This window comes from Microcebus murinus, chromosome 8, assembly GCF_040939455.1.
Source record: "Microcebus murinus isolate Inina chromosome 8, M.murinus_Inina_mat1.0, whole genome shotgun sequence".
Classification (NCBI taxonomy): domain Eukaryota; kingdom Metazoa; phylum Chordata; class Mammalia; order Primates; family Cheirogaleidae; genus Microcebus; species Microcebus murinus.
The window spans coordinates 91,573,585-91,595,601 of NC_134111.1; the positions used below are offsets into that span (position 1 = coordinate 91,573,585).

At 39.7% G+C, this 22,017-nt stretch overlaps 1 protein-coding gene across 2 annotated transcripts in view; it reads right to left on the bottom strand.

The window, feature by feature from the left end:
- EPHA4 (EPH receptor A4) overlaps nt 1-22,017 on the bottom strand; it is a 136,560-nt gene that overhangs the window by 51,082 nt on the left and 63,461 nt on the right. For both annotated transcript variants that reach the window (XM_012741936.2, XM_012741937.2), the window contains exons 4-5: nt 21,690-21,845; nt 5,970-6,308 (exon numbers count right to left, since the gene is read on the bottom strand). In XM_012741936.2, the coding sequence (XP_012597390.2) occupies nt 5,970-6,308; nt 21,690-21,845 (495 nt within the window). The remainder of the gene's footprint in view (nt 1-5,969; nt 6,309-21,689; nt 21,846-22,017) is intronic.

Consider the following 22,017-nt stretch of genomic DNA (forward strand, 5'->3'; position numbering starts at 1 on the left):
TTTGTCCCTTTGATCTCAAACTACACCTCCAGTCCACTCCAGAGGTGCTTCTCACATATAATTATGGGCCAGAACCATATTCTTTTACGGCCAGGAGTCTTCAACACCCTTTATATCAGGCCAGACTGGGCTTCCCAATATCTCTTTTCCTTCTTCCTATTCCTTTCTACTCTTAGGCATAATTATGCAATAGCCCCCTTGTCTGACAATTGCATTCATTTCAGTAGAGGCAGAGGCAGAGTTTTGTAGACTGAAGGCAAAGAACTTTGCATGAGCCTTTTCTGAAGCTTGTTCTTAATTTGTTATTTGTAGTTTTGTTGGTTTTTTTTCTTCATTCCACAAAAAATTGTCTATACGCTTTGGACCCAGCAAAACCTGGCTCCCCATGCTTATAGCACATTACCTAAATCAATTGCTCTCAGACTTTCCCTTTCTCCCACTATTTCCTTGATGCTTTCCCCTTACTATCTAGAAGACAGGTAGCAATTATGCTCAGTGGGGATGAGAATTCCCACTGTTCTCTGTTATCCCACTCAAATAACATAATATGTCTAATTAAAAGATGGCAGACAGAGAGAATGGAAACTTACCAGTTGAGTAATAAAAGACAATGTGCCTCTTGTACTTAGTTATTTTCTTTTTTTTATATTCATTATTTAGACTTTATTAAATTTATCACTACTTGACAAAGAAAGTTAACTGATTTGTTTTTACTGTAAATAAGCGTTAATCAACAAACATATTGAATATCTACTACTACCCACCCTACAGTGGCATTATGATGAGGGGTAATGCCACTTTATTGTTGGTGCGTTTTTTTTCTGGAGTTAATTCTTAATTGTCCAAATGCCAGAGAACAATGCCAGTCTAACCAGCAGCATCAGTTCATCTGAAGGCAAAACTACAAGGGGATTCATGAGGGGCTCTCCTGAAAGGAGAGACAGCTTGTGCTCTGAGAACAGCAATGGGAGCATTATACTCTCAGCAGAGAAGAGTAGATCCCAGGAAATGCAGAACCTTCCCTGTGTGTTGAGCCACAGACCAGCCCAAGCATAGGCCTGTTGGCTATGGAACTGATGGGCATTGCTATAAAGTCTGTTTTTCAAACATACCACTAGAGCAGAGTATTCAAGTCTTAGCACTATGGACATTTTGCACCAGCTAATTCTTTTGTGGTAAGGAGGCTGTGCTGTGCATTATAGGATGTTTAGTACATCCCTGGTCTCTCCACACTAGATGTGACAGCACCAAAACTGTGTCTAGACATTGCCAAATGCCAGTGTTGGGGGTGGGAGGTGGAAATCATCCCTGACTGAGAACAACTGCACTAGAGGTAGACTATCTTACTGTTTTTCCCTTCAAAGAAAATACTTTGGAGAGGCGAAGGATTGAAGGGAAGGAGGAGAGGCAGAATTCAGATGATAATTCTGCTGAAGCATTTTTGGAATTTTTTTTCCTCCACTCTTAGAATTGCCTTTCAAGACCATTTCTGAACATAATAGGAAAACAAACCTCACTTCTTCATGCTCATAGCTCATAGCTCACGGTTATCTCCTTGGAATCACAGAATTTTAGAATTGGAGAAGATTTTGGAGAATAGCTAGGTTTAAATAATTATGTAGTAGTCCATCAAATATCTTAACTCCTCTCAACTCAGAGTGCTACAAATGTTTGTCACTAGGACACTATAGCTCTGCTAGATAGATGGCTGGATGCAAAGTACATAGAACAGTGTCACATGCAAAGTAAAAATGCAAAATTGACATCGGTGTTCCGGGTGCTATTTGTGGTTAGTAGAGAACAGCACTGATAGAGGTTGAGTCCATAATGATTTAAAAGAAATACACCAATGTATGGTCCAGCCTTATAGCTAGACGGCCAAGCATGAGCAGTAGAAGATGCGTGGTAAAAAACAATTCAGTGATAGTCAGCTACTGCTGGCTGCCATCCCAGCATTTTTAACAAAAAAAAATATTCACAGTTCCTTTGCTTGGCCAGAAAACCTCATTTCATTTCTACTGCATTTCTTTTTCCTAGTGACACATCCTGTATTCATTTGCCTGAGATGGTCCACTTAAGTAAAAGTAAACCAAAAGAAAGCCACCCAGAAAACAAATCACCCAGCAGTTTGCTTATCCATTTTTCATAAACATCAGGACTATCTCCTTCTAAACAAAAGACAGAAAAAGTGGCTACAGGATAGAAGATGGAGGAAGTGGGGTCTCACTTTGCTTCTTTTGGCCTGTAATATAGGAAAGTATCTTTTGGGGAGGTGAGGGGAGTTCTAGGAGTTTCCTCTTTGCCAGTTTTAATGTAGTGGGACCTTCAAGGAGTAACGCCCTCACCTCTTCCTCCTCCCTGTCTCTCCTTCACTGCTTCTGGCATGGGGGTGAGGCTAGGGGTGACTTATCTCACTAGAGAATTTGGCTGAAGTCCTATACCCTCAGCTCAACCTGCTCTTCTTTCTTATACCTGCCCCCCTGCCCACCTGTGCAGCAGAACGTCCACTCCAGCAACCTGGCTCTGCATGCACCAATGAGACTGCAGAAACCCAAGTGGGCCGCTGCAAATGTCCCTAAAGCCATCTCTTTTGGCCACAGATATAAAGCTCACATCTTTCAATCAGCTTTTCAGCAATAGAGCTGACAGACATTCTGATTTTCTTTGTCTTCTATGTCAATTGGTTTTAAACCCAAAGGGGGAGGAAACAGGTGTTTATTAGCCCCTTAAGAGTAAGATTTGGGCTAGAATAGTTTAAATAACCACGTGAGAACACAGACCCATTCACACCACATTCTACAATTAAATGATCAAAGCCCAGCTAAATCTACATCTCCATGCCCAGATACTCACATAGTTTGTTCTCACAATAGGGAAAATGCCACAGGGTGCTATTAATTACCTAGTGATTTTCAAAGAAAGCAACTTTCCACCTTCAGGGGTAGGATTCACCCTTGTTTCTACTACTAGTGGTGCAGACAACAGCTTAGGTGAATCACTTCCCCTTCATTGAACTGTTCCTCAACTGTTGAGGAACAACCACAAAGGTAGTGAGCATAGCACCAGGAATTCTAGGAGGGCTTGTGTGTTTGGTTTTATTTATCTTTCAAAACATGTTACTACTGATGAGAGAAAGAACTCTGTGAAAACACAGCAAAGATGGAGAGTCTCTAACCTTTTTGGCCTCCAGGTGCTAAATGCTAACATTCATTAATTCTGTGTATTCCTTACAGAGTGAGATATCATTGTCTATAGTGGTCCTTAAGGAATTTACTTTAATGAAATGATAGGAACAACTGCAATTAGAATATAATTGCATGCATGCAAATATGCTTAGGGGAGCTTTGATAGAGTTTATAGTTGCTACATTCACCCAGAATTTTGGCCTACATTATTAATTTGCACTACTATGAAGAAAGGGTTTGTTAATCAAAGATAAACTATCCTGATGATTATGAATTAGTGAACTTCAAATTATGGTAGGATAACAAGGCAGTGCTGTGCACATCTACAATTCTCTCCTAAGCAAAAGCTTTCTGGCTGGCCACATAGGAGGTCTCCTTATTGAAAGATTTATTTTTAATTTTGAACAGCTTCCCAGAATTAGCTTTCATGAAAATTAAAATAAGGAGCTGGAATTTTGTCCTATTCAGCAAACCTCCTGGCAGGAGTGCACGTCATGGCAGAGAAAACCTTATTGTGTCAGAAGAATTCTCTACTCTTGTCCTAGCTCTAAAAGAATTACACCTACATGTTAAATAAAACTGACTTTTTTTTTTCCCCTTCTCTAGTAATGGTTTTGCACATTTTCTTCTTTTGGAGGATTTTAAGCATGTCTTCTTTGTGTTCTTTGGACCTTTTGTCCTGGTAGGTGTTGACATAATTTCTTGGCTCAAATCCCTAAATATACAGAAGGTCATAGAAGTCTTCTCCCAAATCTGTGGGAGCCAAGCCCGTCCCCAGCACTTCTCCCATAGGCTTTTCTCTGCCAAAGAGAATGATTTCACCTTGTATAGCTGAGGCTCAAAGGGTCCATTCTTAGTTTTAATTTAGTTAAGAACACGATGTAGTGATATGTTTCAGAATAGCCAAAAAGGTATAAGGGGGTTAAATGTAAGAATATTGACTGGGTCATAAACCAGATTCTCCAGGGAGTGCAGAGATCATTCTATACTACACTGTCTCCTTCTAATTCAGAGAGACCAGTGGCACCCATGCATGTTCCCAGGATCTATGTGTAATATTTCCATTGTGCTCTTCCAAAGGAAAACTAATAAAATATTGGCAATCAGAGTACTTGTGTCACTATAGAAAATTCCTAAATCATACTATTCTACATAGAAAAATAAAACTAACCACCACTCGCAGTGTTCACAACCTAAAAGTACAGAAATGAAAGACAAAAGCCTAACAGGATGAACTGTTCACACTACATATTTTAAAAGACCATTCCCATTTGTAGAGCTGAAGATGAATTCCAGTAAGATTTGCCATTCTATCCTCCACTCAAAATCTTTCCCAAGTCTTAACTTTTTATTTATTCTAGAAAGTTCAGGGGGAAATGGAAAAATAATGGCTTTGGATTGGGATGCTGAAATACTTTTCACTATAGGATCAATTAGTAAAGATATTTTACTTAACTATTGAGTGCACTTACTGAAACATTCATTTAAGAGAAAAGTGCAGTAAGAGGCGATAGGATTGTTAGCAATTTATAATCCTTTTCCGGCGATGTTTGCTATCCTAAGAGCCTCACAAAAGGGTAAGCCACAGTCCTTTTTTCCTGTTCCTCTTTAGCTCTCCAGAAATAACAGGGAGCTGTCAATGTAAAACTCCTGGTCAGGTGGGAACTTTTTCGGGGAAGGAATACAGATGAGTGGGTCAGGAGTCTCAGCCTAGAAATTTACATTTTGGAAATATTTGATATTCAAGATTTTGCGGCAGTTCTGTGGTTAACTCAGCAGAAACACTTCATGAACAGAAAATGTTTTCTGGTCATCTGAATTAGAAAGAAGTGATGTAGGAATTGAGGGAGACTGCTTCCCCACCCCAGCCCTCATGTCAATAATAGATTCAACTGTGAAAGTAGCTGCAAAACTAGTATTGTGTTAAGACAAACTTTGTTAACCACACACATAAGGATTTATATGGTGATTCTAGCATAGGTCTATGAAAAGTTTACATTAAATAACAAGATCAAAACTACAGCTGCTAATGCTTTGGTTAGAAAATACAGCAATCACTAATACAGCACTATGTATTGGTAATAATCAATTTATAATCCCACATAATCTATAAATGCTCTGATATCCAGCCATGGATATTGTGATTAAAATGGCTGATACGAATCCCTTACTAGCTGGAGTCCATTCTACTAAGAGAAGTATCACAAGAATGGAAAAACAAGCACCACACTTACTCACCATCAAATTGGCATTAACTAACATTTAATTGCACATTTAGCACTAACATTCATCAGGTGTCAGGCAGGTGGGAGCGGGGTGGTGGGGCTGGGCATATTCACACCTAATGGGAGCGCTGAGCACTGTCTGGGGGATGGACACGCTTGAAGTTATGACTTGGGCGGGGCAAAGGCAATATATGTAACTTAAACATTTGTACACCCATAATATGGTGAAATAAAAAAAAACAAATAACAGAGAGAGAGAGAGAGAGAAATCCAGCATGGGATGACTGAGTCACTGGAGTGTCATCCTCTTTCAATCAGACACTGTCTTAGTCTTCACATTATCTTTACCACCTAATACAAGGCATGCTATGCAGCTGAAGTCCAAAAATAAATATTTTCTGAATGAATTAATGTCCTTCTATGTATCTGTTATAACACAACTCCCAGATTCAATGGGTTCTACCGCAATGGAAGAACTTTAGTATTATCCAAAGTTATCACCACGTGCCTTTTCTCTGTACCCATCCAGATCATACAATACAGTGGACCCCATTCCTACCTGCTTGGTTTGTTGTCACAGTGACAGACACTGATTGGTCCGGACTGGGGTTGTACTTGGACACTCCATTCACTGCCCAGATTTCAAATGTGTAATTGGTATGAGCGAGGAGATCCGTGATGGAGACTCTGGTGGTCTTCAGGCCATTCTGCTGCGGGGTGTAGTGGACCCCACTTCCGCAGGGCCGGCACTTGCTGGGGTCACCAGCTCCACACTTCTTGCATACCACATTGTAGGAAATGTCCTGGCGACCACCTGTGTTCTGAGGACTGCTCCATTCCAAGTTCACTGATGTCTCGTTGACATTTGAAATCAAGTTGAGGGGAGCAGATGGTGGGCCTGGAGAAAAGAAAACCATATGGTCACACCAAGAACTGAAATATCCTTTTGGAATCTCTCAGAGTTTATATTATTCTTTGCAGCTCTAGGAAGTTAAGTGGACCCATTTGGCAAAGAAAGCAGAAAAAGCAAATCAAGCCAGCACAGGAGATCTTTTAAAAGAACAATATGATAGAAGGCTGTACATGAGTGTCATTCTCATTCCTGTCCAAAAAAACAAAACGCCCAGCATCCACTGCCACTCTGCGATGTGAAGCAACTAACTCTACAGCAAATGGGCTCCAAGCCCAGACTTTCTCTCTGAAGTGGAAGGAAAATATAACTTATCTAGTCTCCATCTTATCATCTGAAAAACGAATGTGATTCTAGTTCCCAGGGCTGTTGTGAGACTCTGGCAAATTAATAGTTAGACACCACTTCTACAGATAAATTATAATTCCTAAGGACAGCATGTCATCAATCGCAAATAAAATTAACAGAACTGTATAGATATGCCTCTACAGTTCAACACGGCAGCTGAGGGCTAAGCTGTTTATGGGTAATTAGAAGGAACTGGTTCAACATGGTTGCAGAGATGTCAAAGATTCAGCTGTTGAGGGAACTCAAAACTAGGCAGGGAGTGTTCAAGGCTACTAGACACCCCCCTGCCCCACCCTTCAACAGGCTCCTTCCCACCAACATCAAAGAGTTTCTGAAATGTGAATGATAGCAGTGGTTGTTATGAAACAGAACTGATGGCTAACAACATAATGGTTGGTTTAAAAATAATGATAAAAACTAAGACTAGAGACCACAATGAACCCCTTGCTTCTTGTTGGAGATTAGACTTTATATGCCAAGAAGTTGTGATATGAACTGCCTTCAAGTAGAAGAACCAGGCTGGGAGAAGGAAGAGGGAATTTTCTTGGTCTGAGCCAGTTCCAAAGGTTTGAAAGACACCTGCCGCACTCTGATGAGAAATATTTACTCAAGGTGACAATTAGAAAGCTGTTCCTTTCCCCCTCATTTTTGTCTTCCAAAAGATGAACTGAAATAGGTTTTGCTGAAAATTTGAGCTTTCTCGATCACTGTTATGTATGCTATTGCTAATGTATTTGGAATGACTGCTTTGAAGGAAATTTATGCTCGTTCCTTAGGAAAAGGAAGTTAACTGGACTCCTGCATGACTTAGAGAGCTTCACCTAGTCAGTTCCAGAGAGGCTGGAGAATTGGAAGAGGGAACCTGTAAGTAATGAGTCAGAGTCAATATTTATTACCTAGCTTGTGCTGATTAATGGCCAAAGGATTTTTTTGGTGGTAACGTTTAATAAGGGTAATACCCTCTCTTTTTCTCTTCATACAGCTTATTGAAGACTTTATTTTAATAAGGCAAGCAAGCCCTCCCAATCTTCCCTTGGGACTAATTACCAACAACCTCTCTTAGCATTCAGATCGGCTCCCCATCCTGCAAAACTTAAGGAAAAAACTTTTACGGAAGTGTTGCAAAATTTGTATTTAAGGTGTATTTACCTCACAGAAGTCCTCAGAAAGAAAATACAAATTCTTTTCTTGTCTAGATTTCAAAATTGTGTTTATGGTCCTTAGCACAGAGACTGGAATCTAACAAGGGTGAATAAAGGATTTTTGAATAAATGAATGGAGTTATTTAAAATCACAGACTCTAAGAGCCATATTGGACGTTACAATCACTTGGCCAAATACCCTCATTTTACAGATAAGGAAACTGAGATGTAGAAAGTGGATCTGATCATACTGAAAGTTCATGCAATCTAATTACTGTCAGAATCTGACTAAAATCCAAAAGTACTATCTGCCATTGGGGGTTATTTCTAGTCCACCATGTTCCCCACAAAAAGTATAACGACAACAAAACCAAAAATTTCAGCCAGCATCTGAGAAGCAAGGTAGGCCAGGGGAGTGGGTGTCAGGCCTGTCGATCTTCTACAATGGCTGTCACCACAGGGAGCCATGGCCAGTGTGCAGCTGAGGCTGACCATAGCTTGGTTATATTATAAAATGGGTCAGCCACTGGTTCCTATTTTGTTGTGACTTCCAGGGTTAAATAAGAGTGACTCTGAAATCCATTAACCTCCTGGCCAAGGTTCCTGGTCCCCTTTCACATGGGAAAATGTGACACAATGAATCAAGCACTGCAGAAGCAAAAAGTCAGTAATTAGTATGTAGGACGGGGCATGGCAGTGTCTAAACAGAGAAGAAATGGAGCAGAAAACTAAATGGTCACAGGACTCGGAGATATAACACCACCACATGGAAAAAAAAATACAAAGATGCTGGAGGATCTCAAAATGCAGGGCTGGCATAAAAAAAAGTGCTAACCTGGAACAGCCTTCTTCCTTTCGGCAGTGATTCTTGTAGAAGGCTCTAAGCTTCATGCTCACGGGAAGATTGAGAACGAGACAAGCTCAAGTTCAATGTTGCCCCCTGAACTACGTAGGTTTTATGTCTTGCTATCAGAGAGTGATGGTTATGTGGGCATATAGTAGCAGCCTAGAAACTGAATTATGACAAAGTCCTATGATAGAGGGGGAGATGACATATAGAAATATCCACACAGTATGATCGTAACGTTAGCTTGCAAAGGCCTGGGAAAGGACACATGCTTGACAAATTAAAATCATAATGATGGTTGTGTTGTGTTTGTGATATTGTGGTTTCTTTTTTTTTTCACTCTCACCAATTAAAAGATAATAGATAACAAATGTGTTTCCCATTTAAAGGGCGGGCCCATGTTGTTCTCAGAAAAGAAAGCAATTTCTTCTCTAGACAATGAAAAAATATATATATGGACTTTTGAATACAGCCAAAAGCTAATCTGGGCCCAGAGTGATACTTAACAGCAGCACCTTAAATCAATTACCTGCAGAGATGGCTAAAAAGAAGAAAAAACAGGTATTCTGAGTAACATGAGCTCTCTTTCAATAAGTGCAAGGCATCCAGAAGGAAAAAAATTTAACTCTTAGATTACTTTCTCTTCCATTTATTTAGGTATCAGATCTAGATATTTAGGAGCAATTAAATTGCTGCCATAGCAATTGCTTTTATCATCAGAAATACGATGACACAAGGGTATCTCCAATTACAAATATGAGGTTTATAACAGAGAGGGATAACTGTACTTACTACCTGTTCTAATTTTCTATCCCCACATCTACATCTTCCCTACTAAGCACACACTGACATCAAGTAGCTGGAGGGTCACTGGGAATGTCAAGGTTTTATGCTTTTTCAGAACTATCCACTACTAAGCCTGAATATAAAACTGGCAGCAAATCCTGTTTACGGTATCGTTCCACATTTCAGCTCTTTATTTCTATTTCCTACTTCATCTGTAACATGTAATGGTATCTTGCTAATCAAACACCATTCCAGGTGTGTTTCTATCACCAGTCTAAGTACTCCTCAAGAGAACTGATGTCTTCATCATTTCTCAGGGTCTACTATGGCTCTTAGTTCAGAGCAAGCTCATTAAACGTGGGATGGGTCAATGAATGAATGAATGAATGAACAGGAAAGTCTTTAATGCATCCTATACTGACATGAGTGCAGTGTTTTGAGGTATGTAAAGTGATGCAGGCTTCTCGGAGCTAAAGCTGTACTAGTCAGCTTTTCACCTACAGATTCATTAGCATCAGGCTGTAAAGGAATTTCTCAGTATAGCTACTTTAATTCAAGTTCTTCTTTTTTCATAGTTTACAATTACCTTGGGAAAAGAAGGAGGGTTAATATTATCAAATATTACTGGTTACTTCTGCCGGGAGAGACTATGGAGTCTTCATTTAGTCAACAAATATTCATTGAGTGTCTAGTGTTTATCATCTGCTCTAAGGAAGAGAGGGGAAAAAAATATTCTGATTCATTTTGATACTTTCCTGATAGTTACCTGGATAGTTGAAGGAAGGGGTAGGGAACCTAGAGGAAGGGAAGAAACGGAAGGGAACTAAATATGGATTATGGGTGCATTGGATATAAGGGCAAGCACCCTGCTCTGTCCTGTTTATATAGCTGCAGAACCAACCACCTTGGTTGGGTATTTAAAATGTGGGCTCTAATAAATAAAGTTTTGCCAAGTCAGGATTGGTTTTTACCACTTTTTCTTTCCAACTTGATTTCAGGTACTGATTTATTCAGACATAAACCTGGGGAAAACTTTACTGCGGAAGAAAATTAATTTTAACATTTACAAAGATAGGCTGGCATTTTCCTCATTAGCCTTTATAGAACTGCAGCTTTTTCCTTTAATTTTAATTTTTTAACCAAAAATACACTTTTAAACAAATTAATCATATGCTAACGTGTATTTAAGGGAAACTAAATGTTCCTTGCTTTATATTTTTGGCTATATTTATAAACCTCCCGTGAAATTCACATATAAGCCCAGGACTGTCTCTCACTGCCTCTCTGCAAGAATGAGGCTTAGCATGTTAAACTGTCTTAAAGTTTTTATATTTAGAATGTCCTTCAAATTTTAATATAGTTTAGTGGCACAGATAATAGCTGTACTACCAGAAACAAAAGTCAAATGCAATAATCTTTAGTTTATGAATCTTTAGAGCAGGAGTCAGCATAATTTCTCTGTAAAGAAATTTTACTATCTAGCCAGAAAGTAAATATTTTAGGCTTTATGGGCCATCTGGTCTCTGTAGCAACTACTCAACTCTGGCATTGTATCTCCAAAGCAGCCACAGACAATACCTAAACAAATGGGCATGGCTGTGTTCCAAGAAAACTTTATTTCAAAGATAGGGGGCAGTTGAAATTAACAGTTGAGGATGTGATGACAACAATATACCTTCTTCCTAGGAAGATGCTCTCAGGAACCCTCAGAATTTCACCCAGAATTCTAGGGAAGACTTAAAGCCCACCTAGAGCCTATCTAAAGGGCTCAGTCCAGGAATCCCTGATTAATTAAATATGTTAGGCTGCACAGCCTAACACATTTATACAGCCCAGGTAACAACCCTGGCTTCTACAGCCCAAGTTATATCTGCTTTCATTGGCTAAGGAAGGAATAAAATATGTGAAATATGGCCTATTTCTAGAGTTTCTCATTGCTCAGAAAGAAATGGGCACTGTGTTTCTTCCCATTGTTGATAGAGCTAATGAACATCCATTCACTTCACTGGTGTGAAATACTTTCTGCATCACACAGGAGGTACTGGTGAAAGGTGCTGCAATGTGTAATTATTATTTTCTAGTGGGATGTCACCATGCATTCAGTTGACAGGAGTTTGACAGTAGGAAGCCCCAAAGAAACTGTAGCCAAGTTATAGGAGATGCAAAGGACAATCATACCATATCATAAAATATCACATCATATCATGTTATATTATAAAAGGAGTCTTGATCTTCCTTAACCTATCATGTGCTCTTCTCTGCAAAAAGACAAGCTTCTGAAAATGAACCACACACTATCTGGAGAAATTCAGTGAATGTGACATTTAAGAAGGGCAATATTCCAAGCATAAAAGGAAATTCCAGTGATTTCACACATCTTAATTCTTTCCTCCCATGGATTAGACTAAAATTTAATTCCTGAGTAGTTTAGAGAACACACTTAGTAGCTTATGTCAGTATTTAAAGTAGCCCCTTTAGGATAACTTAATATTTACATATCCACGTGAAATCTGTATAAGTCTTATTAACATCATTTAAAAACCATGAGTTAACACTGAACTCAAAGTCATAAATGTCTCCAGTGTGAACTACTAAGTTTGATATAAACCATTTTATGAAAAATCCAGGCAAAGATAACTGCAGCCTATGGATTCCACCCATCCCCACAAGTTAGGGAAAATGCACCTTCATTCTCATAGGAAGCAACTGGAACTTTAGCAAAAGATGGAAAGCTGCTATGATAATTGCATTTAAAAGTGGGTCTGGCAGAAATGGGTTCTGCCAAAGAGTTTAAATACATGTGGACAGATGGTGTAACATGCTATATACACCTGAAAATTCTACTTCTTAAAACAACTGGAATCAAAGTGCTAACAGACTCCAAGGCTGAGGGAAAAAATAAAACAAGTTTAAAACTCAAATTGCTAGCAAAACTTGAAATGTGCAACTCAAATACTTTGGACTTGGTAGCTCTGCCTGGAATTCTCATCCCTGGCTCTTTGATTAGCTGATTCCTTATCCCTGGGGTCTCACCTTCTCATTTCTGACTACTCATATAAACTGCAATCCTCCCCTGGCCCTGTCCCAATGCACCTATCATATCGCTTTTTTTTAAAAAAAAGTGTCCTACTTGTGAGAATCTTGAATTATCTTGTTTATGTGTTTGTTATTATAAGCTCCAGGAGAAGAGGAATCTTCTTTCTTCTGGTTCAAGAGAATATCCCCAGCCCTTAGAACAATGCCTGGCATCTAATAGATGCTCAGTAAGTATCAGCTGAATGAATAAATGAATGGATGATGGGTCTTTAGAACCCAGTCCAGCTCGCTCATCAGAAGCCTCGCTGTCATAGCATTTGTGCACGAAAAACCAAGCAACACAATAATAATAACAATAACAATAAAGAAAGAAAAAGAAAAGGCAATCGCATGCTAAAATGTGGAAAACAAAAATAAGTCTGCAACCAGGGCAAGGAGATAGTTGGCAGAAAAACCAAAGTTGCCGGCCTCGTGTGATAGAGTGGTTTCCAGAGCTAACACAGACTTTTAATACTTAACTGATTTTTAATCACCATTTTAAAATTCAATGCCTGAGCCATGAAATTAATTCTGGATGTGGAAGGGAGCATCCCCGAAGACCATGAGCAGAAATGTAACTCTTACACGATCAATTGCTTTCAGTGTTACTGTCACCTCACTAAAATGCCAAGGTAACCAGTACAACACTTGTCTTCTGAGGGAGCATCACCTTGGGTCTCTAGATCCATTTCATAAGGCTTCATTAATCATGTACAACTTTTGGCCTGTCAATAATACTTCAGTGTCTTAGCTGTAAAACCCTTCAACCCTTCAGATAAGCCTTTCTTGTTAATCTCTCTCCAGCTGAAAGGCAGGTTGTAAGGCAGAGTAAACAATGGGGGTGTGTTAAGCTTTGACTCTGAAAGAGAGCCCATGCTTCCCCGGACAGTTGTATACTTTGCCACCACTAATTGCTTTCTCTCGGCCCTTGCTACAGTGGGTCAGTTTACATAAAGACTGCTGCTCAGGGACACCTCTTCTGAGATATATGAACAGTGCATAACCTTTTCTCGTGGCGATTTATGGGTTTTAACAATGAATAAAGCCAAACAGAGCTAGCCGTCCATTATTTAGAAACAGAACCATTTGGATGCATCAATCACTTGATGCTGTCATGAAAAATTCTTGGCTTTCTATAGAGGTTAACTTCTTGCAAAGATTTTTCCCATCACCTATTTTTCTGGTATATCTATTTTTCCATCTTCCTCTTCAGGATTTTTTTTGCCTTTTCTTTACTGGATTAATTAGGGGTTTGATTTCTTTATATTAGGATAACTAGCTTATGGCTGAAGTATTTTATAAAGTAAATTCTCAGTGATATATGAGAAAGCTGCAATATAAAAGACCAAGAAAAGTAGGATTGCGTATTTCATGTTAGAATTAGCTAGCCTGTACATTCATTTACATTTCTCACAAAGCCGTTTTTCATACCTTATCTTATTTAATCCCTATAATAAAATCCGACAGAGAAGTATTTATTACCAGCAATCTGATGACCAAAAACTAAGATAATAAAAGTTAAGCAACTCACTCAAACGAACACAGCCAATACCTGCAAAGCTATGGTCAGAAATCCTACCTCCAAGGCTAAACAACCTCCCTCCCCCCTTCACAGTGATATAAATGATTTAAAGAAAATAAGGAAGCATAACTATGAATTCTTTTTTGGAACAGGGTGGAAAGTTTTCAACTTTCTCAATTTACCCAAGAGTTCAATTTCTCTTAGCTTCCCCGCCCTTTATGATAAAGATGATTAGCTTGCGTTACCTCCGGGACGGTGCTCTTTCTTAGTTGGGTTGTCTTCTCTGCCTGGTTCTTACCTTCCATGCAAGACAGTAGTTAGGAGTTTTTGTTAAAGGTTCATTTTCTGGGTGGAAGATCACAGGAGGAAGGCAAGGGGCAATTATACCTCTGCAACAGACTCTTCCCTGAGCTCATCTTTTGCTGGGTTTTAGATAATGTGTGGAGTCAACTATGAGAGAAAAATCTGAATGCTGATAGCAAAGAAGATAGCCAGTTCTCACCCCAGGGGATCTCAGAAAATATGTATAATTGACTTGTTTCATAGAAGCATGCTGCGGAAATCCACTGTATGACTTCCATGAATAGTGTCAAAAACGCCATCCAGAAATGATGGGGCTCGGTGGATGACAAGCCACTCTTAATTATTCATGGCGGTAGAAACATTGTAATAACCTGGCTAAATGGCCCTGGCAGATTATTCAAGCCTCTCATTTGGGCATACATTAGTGTTCCCCAAACATACACATTTTCCAGTTGAATCCACATGGGATTATTTATCCCTATAAAACGAGAAGTATGTTGAAGAGGAAAGAGGAGACTAAAACAGCATTGTTTTTGAAAAAAAAAAATCAATGAGAGGACACCAAATCTTTATGAAATATCATGAATTTTTAAAAATTTTGCAAACAACCAATGACAAGTGATCAACCTGGTGTCCATCTAGTGCCTTCCATGAAGCTCAGCTGGGGACTTTTCTCCCTGTATCTCTAATTGTCTTCAAAGAAGAATCATGTACTTGGTTCTCCACAAGGTATTTTTCCTACTGGTAGTTAAAATGCTGACAGGCAATCCAAAAGAAAGAAACGAGGATGCGGTTTATTCTCTAACTAATGTCAACCCTTAAACTATTGAGATCTAATTAAAGCAGCAACCTAGGTTGAAGGCTGCATATGACTTGTCAAAATGTCTTTGGTTGCTTTGATCAGTCTGTACAGTCCAGGGGACAGACACATCAGCCAGCTTATCAGCTAACAGGCAGTAGGACCATATGTTCTGAACTGAAAACTAACCACATAATCTGGCAATGGGGGAGTTGGTATCTCAATTTGAGTTTTCATCCGGTGACAAATGGAATGCGGTATGAAACTACACTATGACATTGCAAATTTGATAAATGACATGAAATAAGAAATTCCCCTAGAAATCTTGGATTCAACAGTTTTCATAAAAATATGTTCATAAAAATGATGGATTGCATGGATAATAAAATGCAACCAAGGGATCCTCTGAAATACTTTCATGAATGATACTTTGGGAATCTTTGGCTCTCTGGTTCTCCCTTTTCAACTAACTAGTCTTTCTCTAGAGCTAACTGAAGTTTCACTGACCTATTTCATAGAAATGCACCCCTCCCCCATAATTACATTATTAGTTACTTGCAGCTCTAAAGCAAAAAAGAAATATGCTTTCAGATGGGAAAAAAGGTAGTTTACTTGAAAATTGAAGGCTGCCTTTTATCCTATGGTTTATACATCAAAGCCTCACTCTAGATCTCCCTCCCCAAATCCCTTAGCCAGACTGTTAAGCGTGTAAACCTTTGGGATAGAGAATCAGATCGAACATCAGGAGCATCTTCAAGAGGTTGTTTGAAAATAGATGTGAGATTCTCAAAATTAAAGCACTTAAAAAAAAATAAAAAAAAGGAAAGAGTCCCTCTTTTCTCCTGACCTTGGAAACAAGTAAGGATGATGTTATTTTAATGTGCATTCAAATTTTAACAACACAGCCACACAGGACCAACGGAATAGACGTTGGGTTTCCACTGAAGATTGCCCATCATTTCATTATGGTTCATTATGTTGATAACTGTCAGAAAGCATTAGAAGCGAGGGCTCTGAGTAATAGAACTGAAATGGTAATTTTAAAACAATACACTTTCTGGAGGAAATACAGGAGAACACTAAATTCAATTAGAAAAGGCAAATGTAAAGACAAAGTAAGTGATGTTTGTTGTTTGGAACTTGGCTATTTCAATTTCTTGATAACCTAAACCTGCAGAGAGCTTTTTCAAATCAGGATCTTTCATCCTAGAATCTGGGTGAATTTACCCTCATTAGCTCTAAGCTCTTCTAGTATAAATTGTCTTAAAAGCTGCAATTTTGGAATATTTTAGACCATGTCTAAGTATCAATCAATCACTCTTTGTTTGTTTGGCACAGCTGACTGAATTATTCAAGGCCGTTTACTTGGAGACAGATTGTGAAGGCCCTTCAAGTTGGCAATCTAAAATAATAATCTCTCATTTACGGGGCACTCCCAATCCTGAGGCTCTAATAAGTTTCATCAAACAAGTTAAATAAAGAGCAACCAAATGCACAAGGACAGATTTCCAATTGAAAAATATGGAAAATCGCTCTGGTAATAGTGCTCAGGAGTAAAGGTGACAAAAATAACAAATTATCTACGTTTTTCTAGATATACAAAGCCAATGCATTACCTTTTACAAGGCATTTTTGTAGCACATTTCACAAGACAATAAAGGGTTGAAAAGTTGCCTTAAATATAGTATAGGCTCAGCCTCTCAGTGGGGGAAAAGAAGACCTTTCTCACTATAATCATCTTGCACAAGCAACGAAATGACTAAGGCGCTCACAAGTCTTCCTGCACGGGCTTGCAGGTGAACACTCCCAACCGGGCTGACTGCCCAACTACGTTCCAGACTAATGGGAAAGGGAAACATAAGGAGAAAGAGGAAGAGGCTGGTTATCTGCAGTTAAAGGACATTAATTTCATTAATAAAAGTCACATCAAAATTCCTGTTAAGAAACGATTCACGAAATCAAAATTCCATCATGGGCTTGAATGGCATCCTTGAGTATCTAGAAGTATTGGTGTCTGTCCTGTTGGCAGTGTTGCCAGAAAAGCCTGTTGACTGAAGCGAACACTTATATTTCTACTCTCTGACAATAACTTAGGCTTCTGGAAGAAAAACAACAACAACAAAAACAAACCAGGAAAATTCCATGGTGAGTGCATTTGGTTATGTGACACCATCCAGCTTGGATTTTCTTCATACTGTAGGAGACAAATGATGTATTTAATTTCCATGAATGGACAGTGTTCAGAATTCTTGAAATATCTTTCAAGAGTCGCCCAGTGAGCTGAAGAACAGTCCTGGAAGTCACAGGCACAGAAAAAGAGGATGGCCTGTCTCCTGCCAAGTCATCAGATAGAGAATTCACCTGCTTGGTCCCCAAAGCTGGTTGACACATGCGTAGCTTTAGCATCACCTGGGAAGTTGGTAGAAACACAGAAGCTCAGCCTAACCTCTGTCCTCCTAATCCCTAGGTGATTTTTATACACATCAATGTTTAAGGGGCGTTTTCCTAAACGGCCTATCCCAAACAGGTATGGGCTGTTTTCTTGGAAACACTCAGAAGACGCTTCCATGGAAACATCCGTGTCCGTCTCACAGGCAGCCATTTACGTTAACCTGACCACAGGCTCCATCAAAAGGACTCTCAAAGATAAACTTTATTTACTCTAAATTCTCTTAAGTCCTCCAGCAACGTAGATGGTGTGAATTTCCTAGGCTTTTCCTTCTAAATTAGCCAATGCTACTTGTATTCACCTGGTCTAATCGTTCTCCAAGTGAACAAAAACCTGATTTTACAAGCCAGTGGAGCACAGTCTCTCTTTGGCTAGAAGAACGAGTCTCAGATAGTGTGTTTTATTTCTTCATTAGTGTGCCGTCACAGTGAGCGATCACTAAATGCAGGGCCGCATAAGAATGCTGGGGTTAAAGACAGCATAATGAACAAAGAAGGTGCCTGATTATCATGGCTGTCAGCACAGGGGAATTGGGTTTGTCACCTGGCTTAACGAACTGGTAAGAATTGATTAGAGGCTGGAATCAGTTTGAAAGGATCCCTGATGTTTACGTTCCTTTCCATCCCCACGTCTTGTCAAGAGAATCTGATAAAGCGGGGGCAGGGTGCGAGTGGGGAGGGCTACGCTGTGGGTTACCTGAACAAGAGGTCCTTTGAGAAACTCCCACTCTCTTCTCTATTGTGATGTCCACGACAATGACGTCCAATAGAACTTTCTGTGATAACAGAAACATGCCATGGCTGTGCTGTCCAGTATAGTAATCACCACTAGCCACATATGGCTTGAAACCTTGAAATATGGCAAGCTTAGATAAATACCTGAATTTGAATTTAATGTAAATGACTCTAAATTTAAATAGCCACATGTGCCAAGAGGCTAGCTACTGTATTGGATGGTGCAGGTCCACTATGTTCAACAGGAAGGGAGAAGGAGCGGGAGAGCCATAGACTAAAAATTAAGAGTCCAATTCTGCTGCCTGACTTACCACTAAATCTACTAGCAAAGTACGCTCACTACCCTGATTATCTTTATCTCAAAGAGGGTCTTAAGAGACTTATGTAGTTAATGTTTAAGTTAAAGAAAAAAGCAAAACTCAAAAATTCAGTTTTGTAGATAAGTGGCCTAAGCCACTTATCTATACAATGGTTCAATGAAATTAACAGGCCACCTTTTGAAAATACTGATGATGCCTAAGTCCTACCCCCAGAGATCCCGGGGTGCAGGGCAGCATCCGGTAATTTAATTATGCAGTCAAGGGTGAAAATCACCTCAAGAGGCAATGAGATACATTGTCAACCTGCTGCGGAGATAGTTTGGGGAAGGAAGTGACCATCTGGGGCTTAAAAAGTAAGAGAACAAATATTTATTAGATTTATTAGAATCCCTACGACATGCCAGACCTTTGCAAATGTTTTCACATTTACTTCTGAAAACAACCTTGGAAGTAACTAGTGAAAATTCCATTTCACAGATGAGGAGATTGGGGCTTGGAGAGGTTAAACACCCTCTCAATGTCCCCAACTTGGTGAAAGGTTAGAGCCAAGGCTTTCTGACTGGCAAGTTTGTGTGGTGTTGCCATCAGCACTTTGTTTCCTCTTAACTGAAGCACTGTGTCAATCAGGGGGTGCAATAACCATCAGAGTAATGCTCCTGAAGTAGTGACCCTGAGGTAGACCTTAACGTAGTGAAGTGTAGGAGAAGAAGTTCCAAGAGCAGGAGAAAAATGATAAATTATTGCATCGGTATTTTTATGATCTTTTATCAATGATGCAAAAAGCCACCAGTCCTCTTCCCTTAACCATGTTGAAAACAATCTCTGAAAAATGTAAAAATTACTTGAATTTTTATACTTTTTGGTCCATTCATATGCTAAAATCAATATTTTCTTTTTTCCCCTTTGCATCCTCAAGCTAACATTTTTTTTTCACAGAAATAAAATTCCAAGGGTTCAACTACCACATCCTTACTGCACATGTGGCAGATGTTTCAGTAACACAGGCATGTGACCATCTTTGGAGGTTCCCTGAACTCCCAAGCAGCAAGATTCAGTAATGAAGTAGTTGGCACATGGCCCCCTAGAATGCTAGACAACAGGTCAGAATCACAAGACTGAAAAACACCTGGGAGAAAGAGCCAGGCCCTACTACCATCAAAGATAAATTTCATGACATTTATAACACAATCAAATCCCAACCTAAAGAATGTTTTGTCTGCATGGAAAATAGGTGGTGAGCTGCATGGTGCAAATAGAGGGCAATAATCAAAATGTCAGCCCCAAATACTTCCCCTTGAGTTTGCTATTGTGCCCTAAATTCCCACAATTAGGGAGTTGTTGGTAGTGGGTATGGATAGAGATGGAAGTTTATTATTAAACCCAGTCACAGAAAATGGAACATAGCATAAAATTATTTACACTGGAAAGACAAAGGATTGGGACCTGAGCAGGTCAAACCAAAGTGGCCATCCTGAGAAAGTACTTAGTCTACGGGAGGAACAGAAAAAAAAAAGAAAGCAAAGAAATCCTTGCTTATTTATATCTACACCTAAGGCTGATCCCAGATTCTCCTTAATTCTGGATGCTTATGCTTAACCTGAGAGAGTGGACCAGAGAACCTCCCAGTAATAAAAACTATGTGAATTTTCAGGTGATACAGCTTTGTCCAAGGTAAGGTGTGGTCTTGGGCATGCTCCTTAATACCTCTGAGCTTGCAGTTGCTTTGTCTACAAAATGAAGATAATATCTACCTTACTGATTTGTTATCATATGAACCATGTGACACTATTTACTGAAAGTGCCTGATATATTACCTGGGCATAATTATAAAATTGTCATTATTATTATTGTCACTTGCAAGAGGTTCTGGCAATTTCAGTACAGATTCAGAATAGACCTGGAATCTGTCTGCCCACTCCTTTTAAAGGGGACACTGGACTGCACTAGACAATGGCCTCACAGCAGCTCTAACTCCTCAAAAACTAGAAAAAAAATTTTATTTGCAGTGATGTTAGCTACAAGCCAGCCAAGATGAAGTTTGTTTGTAGTAGTTAGGAAACAAAATAATAATAGTCTTAATAACAGTAAAAGCTAAAATACACCAAATAGCGTCATCTTACACATTTTACATAGCATATAACAACTTGAGGTTGTTGACTACCAACAGCCATAAAGGAGGTACTATTATTAACTCCATTCTGCAAGTGAGAAAACTGAGACTTACATGGCTAAATAGTTACCCAACTACTCAACAGCGAGCTGGAAAACAAACACAAAACCTGTGGAATGTCTGTCTGTGCACTGAACCACTAGGCTGTCCCACCAAACACAGACTCACCTACTGGGAACCTGTGGGTGGGAGGCCTGGCCCCACAGCTCCCTGTTCTGGTCAAAATCATGGCCATTGCAGGGTCTGTGAAGCCCAGAGTATACATGAAAGGAATGGCAACACCTGGGAACATTGTCCATATAAAATGTGAGAAGAGATTTCTGGACTCCCCCCAAACTCCCCACCCACATCATATCCAGCTTGCCCACCTCATCTATTCATTAACCCAGCATTTATTAAGTGCCTATCATGAAACAAGCATTTATTAGGATCCGAGCCTAAGGGTTATGAATACAAAACTATGAGGAAAGATGGAAGAGGTGTAATGACAATGCCAGCGATGATCTCAGCGCGCACTGAGCTGCCCCTGAAACCACATTCCTAAACCCTGCCGTCTACTATTTCTCCTGCACTTGTCCGGCTTCCCTCATGCGATGGTAAATCCATTTACCATTTCCAGTCTCAGCTCTGAACACTCAATCTCCTCTCCACCAAGTAGTCTGTTGGCAGCTGTGCATTTTGAAGGCAACCAGAAACAACAACAAAAAATCCTCTTTTTTTATGAGCATTTCCCTTACTAGAACAGAGAAAAGATGCATGTTGATCTAATTTGCCCTCTGCATGATCATCCTGGGAGAAGACCTCGGGAGGGCCCTGCTAGGTGGTAACGAAAGCCGTTGGCGTCGCAGAAACGGAAGACAAGCACACAACTTACGAGTGCAGGGCATGGAGGCGGCATCGTTGTCAGCTCTGAAAAAGCCTCGGTCACAGGTGCACGAGGTGGCTCCTTCCCAGACAGAGTAGCTGTGAGGCGGGCACTTGGCACAGGTGGCATCCGTGGAGAGAGCCTTGTAATATCCAATTTTGCAAGCTGCAGGGAAGGAGAACAAACAAATAAATATAAACCACCCTGAGAATCCAGCAGAGCAAAATCCGAAGCCACCTCCTTAACTCAGAAGAAGGAAGAGACTTTTTGCTAGTCATTAGTGATCAAGCATCTTGAGATGCAAGTAAAGTAACCCAAAACATTAACTGATTATAGT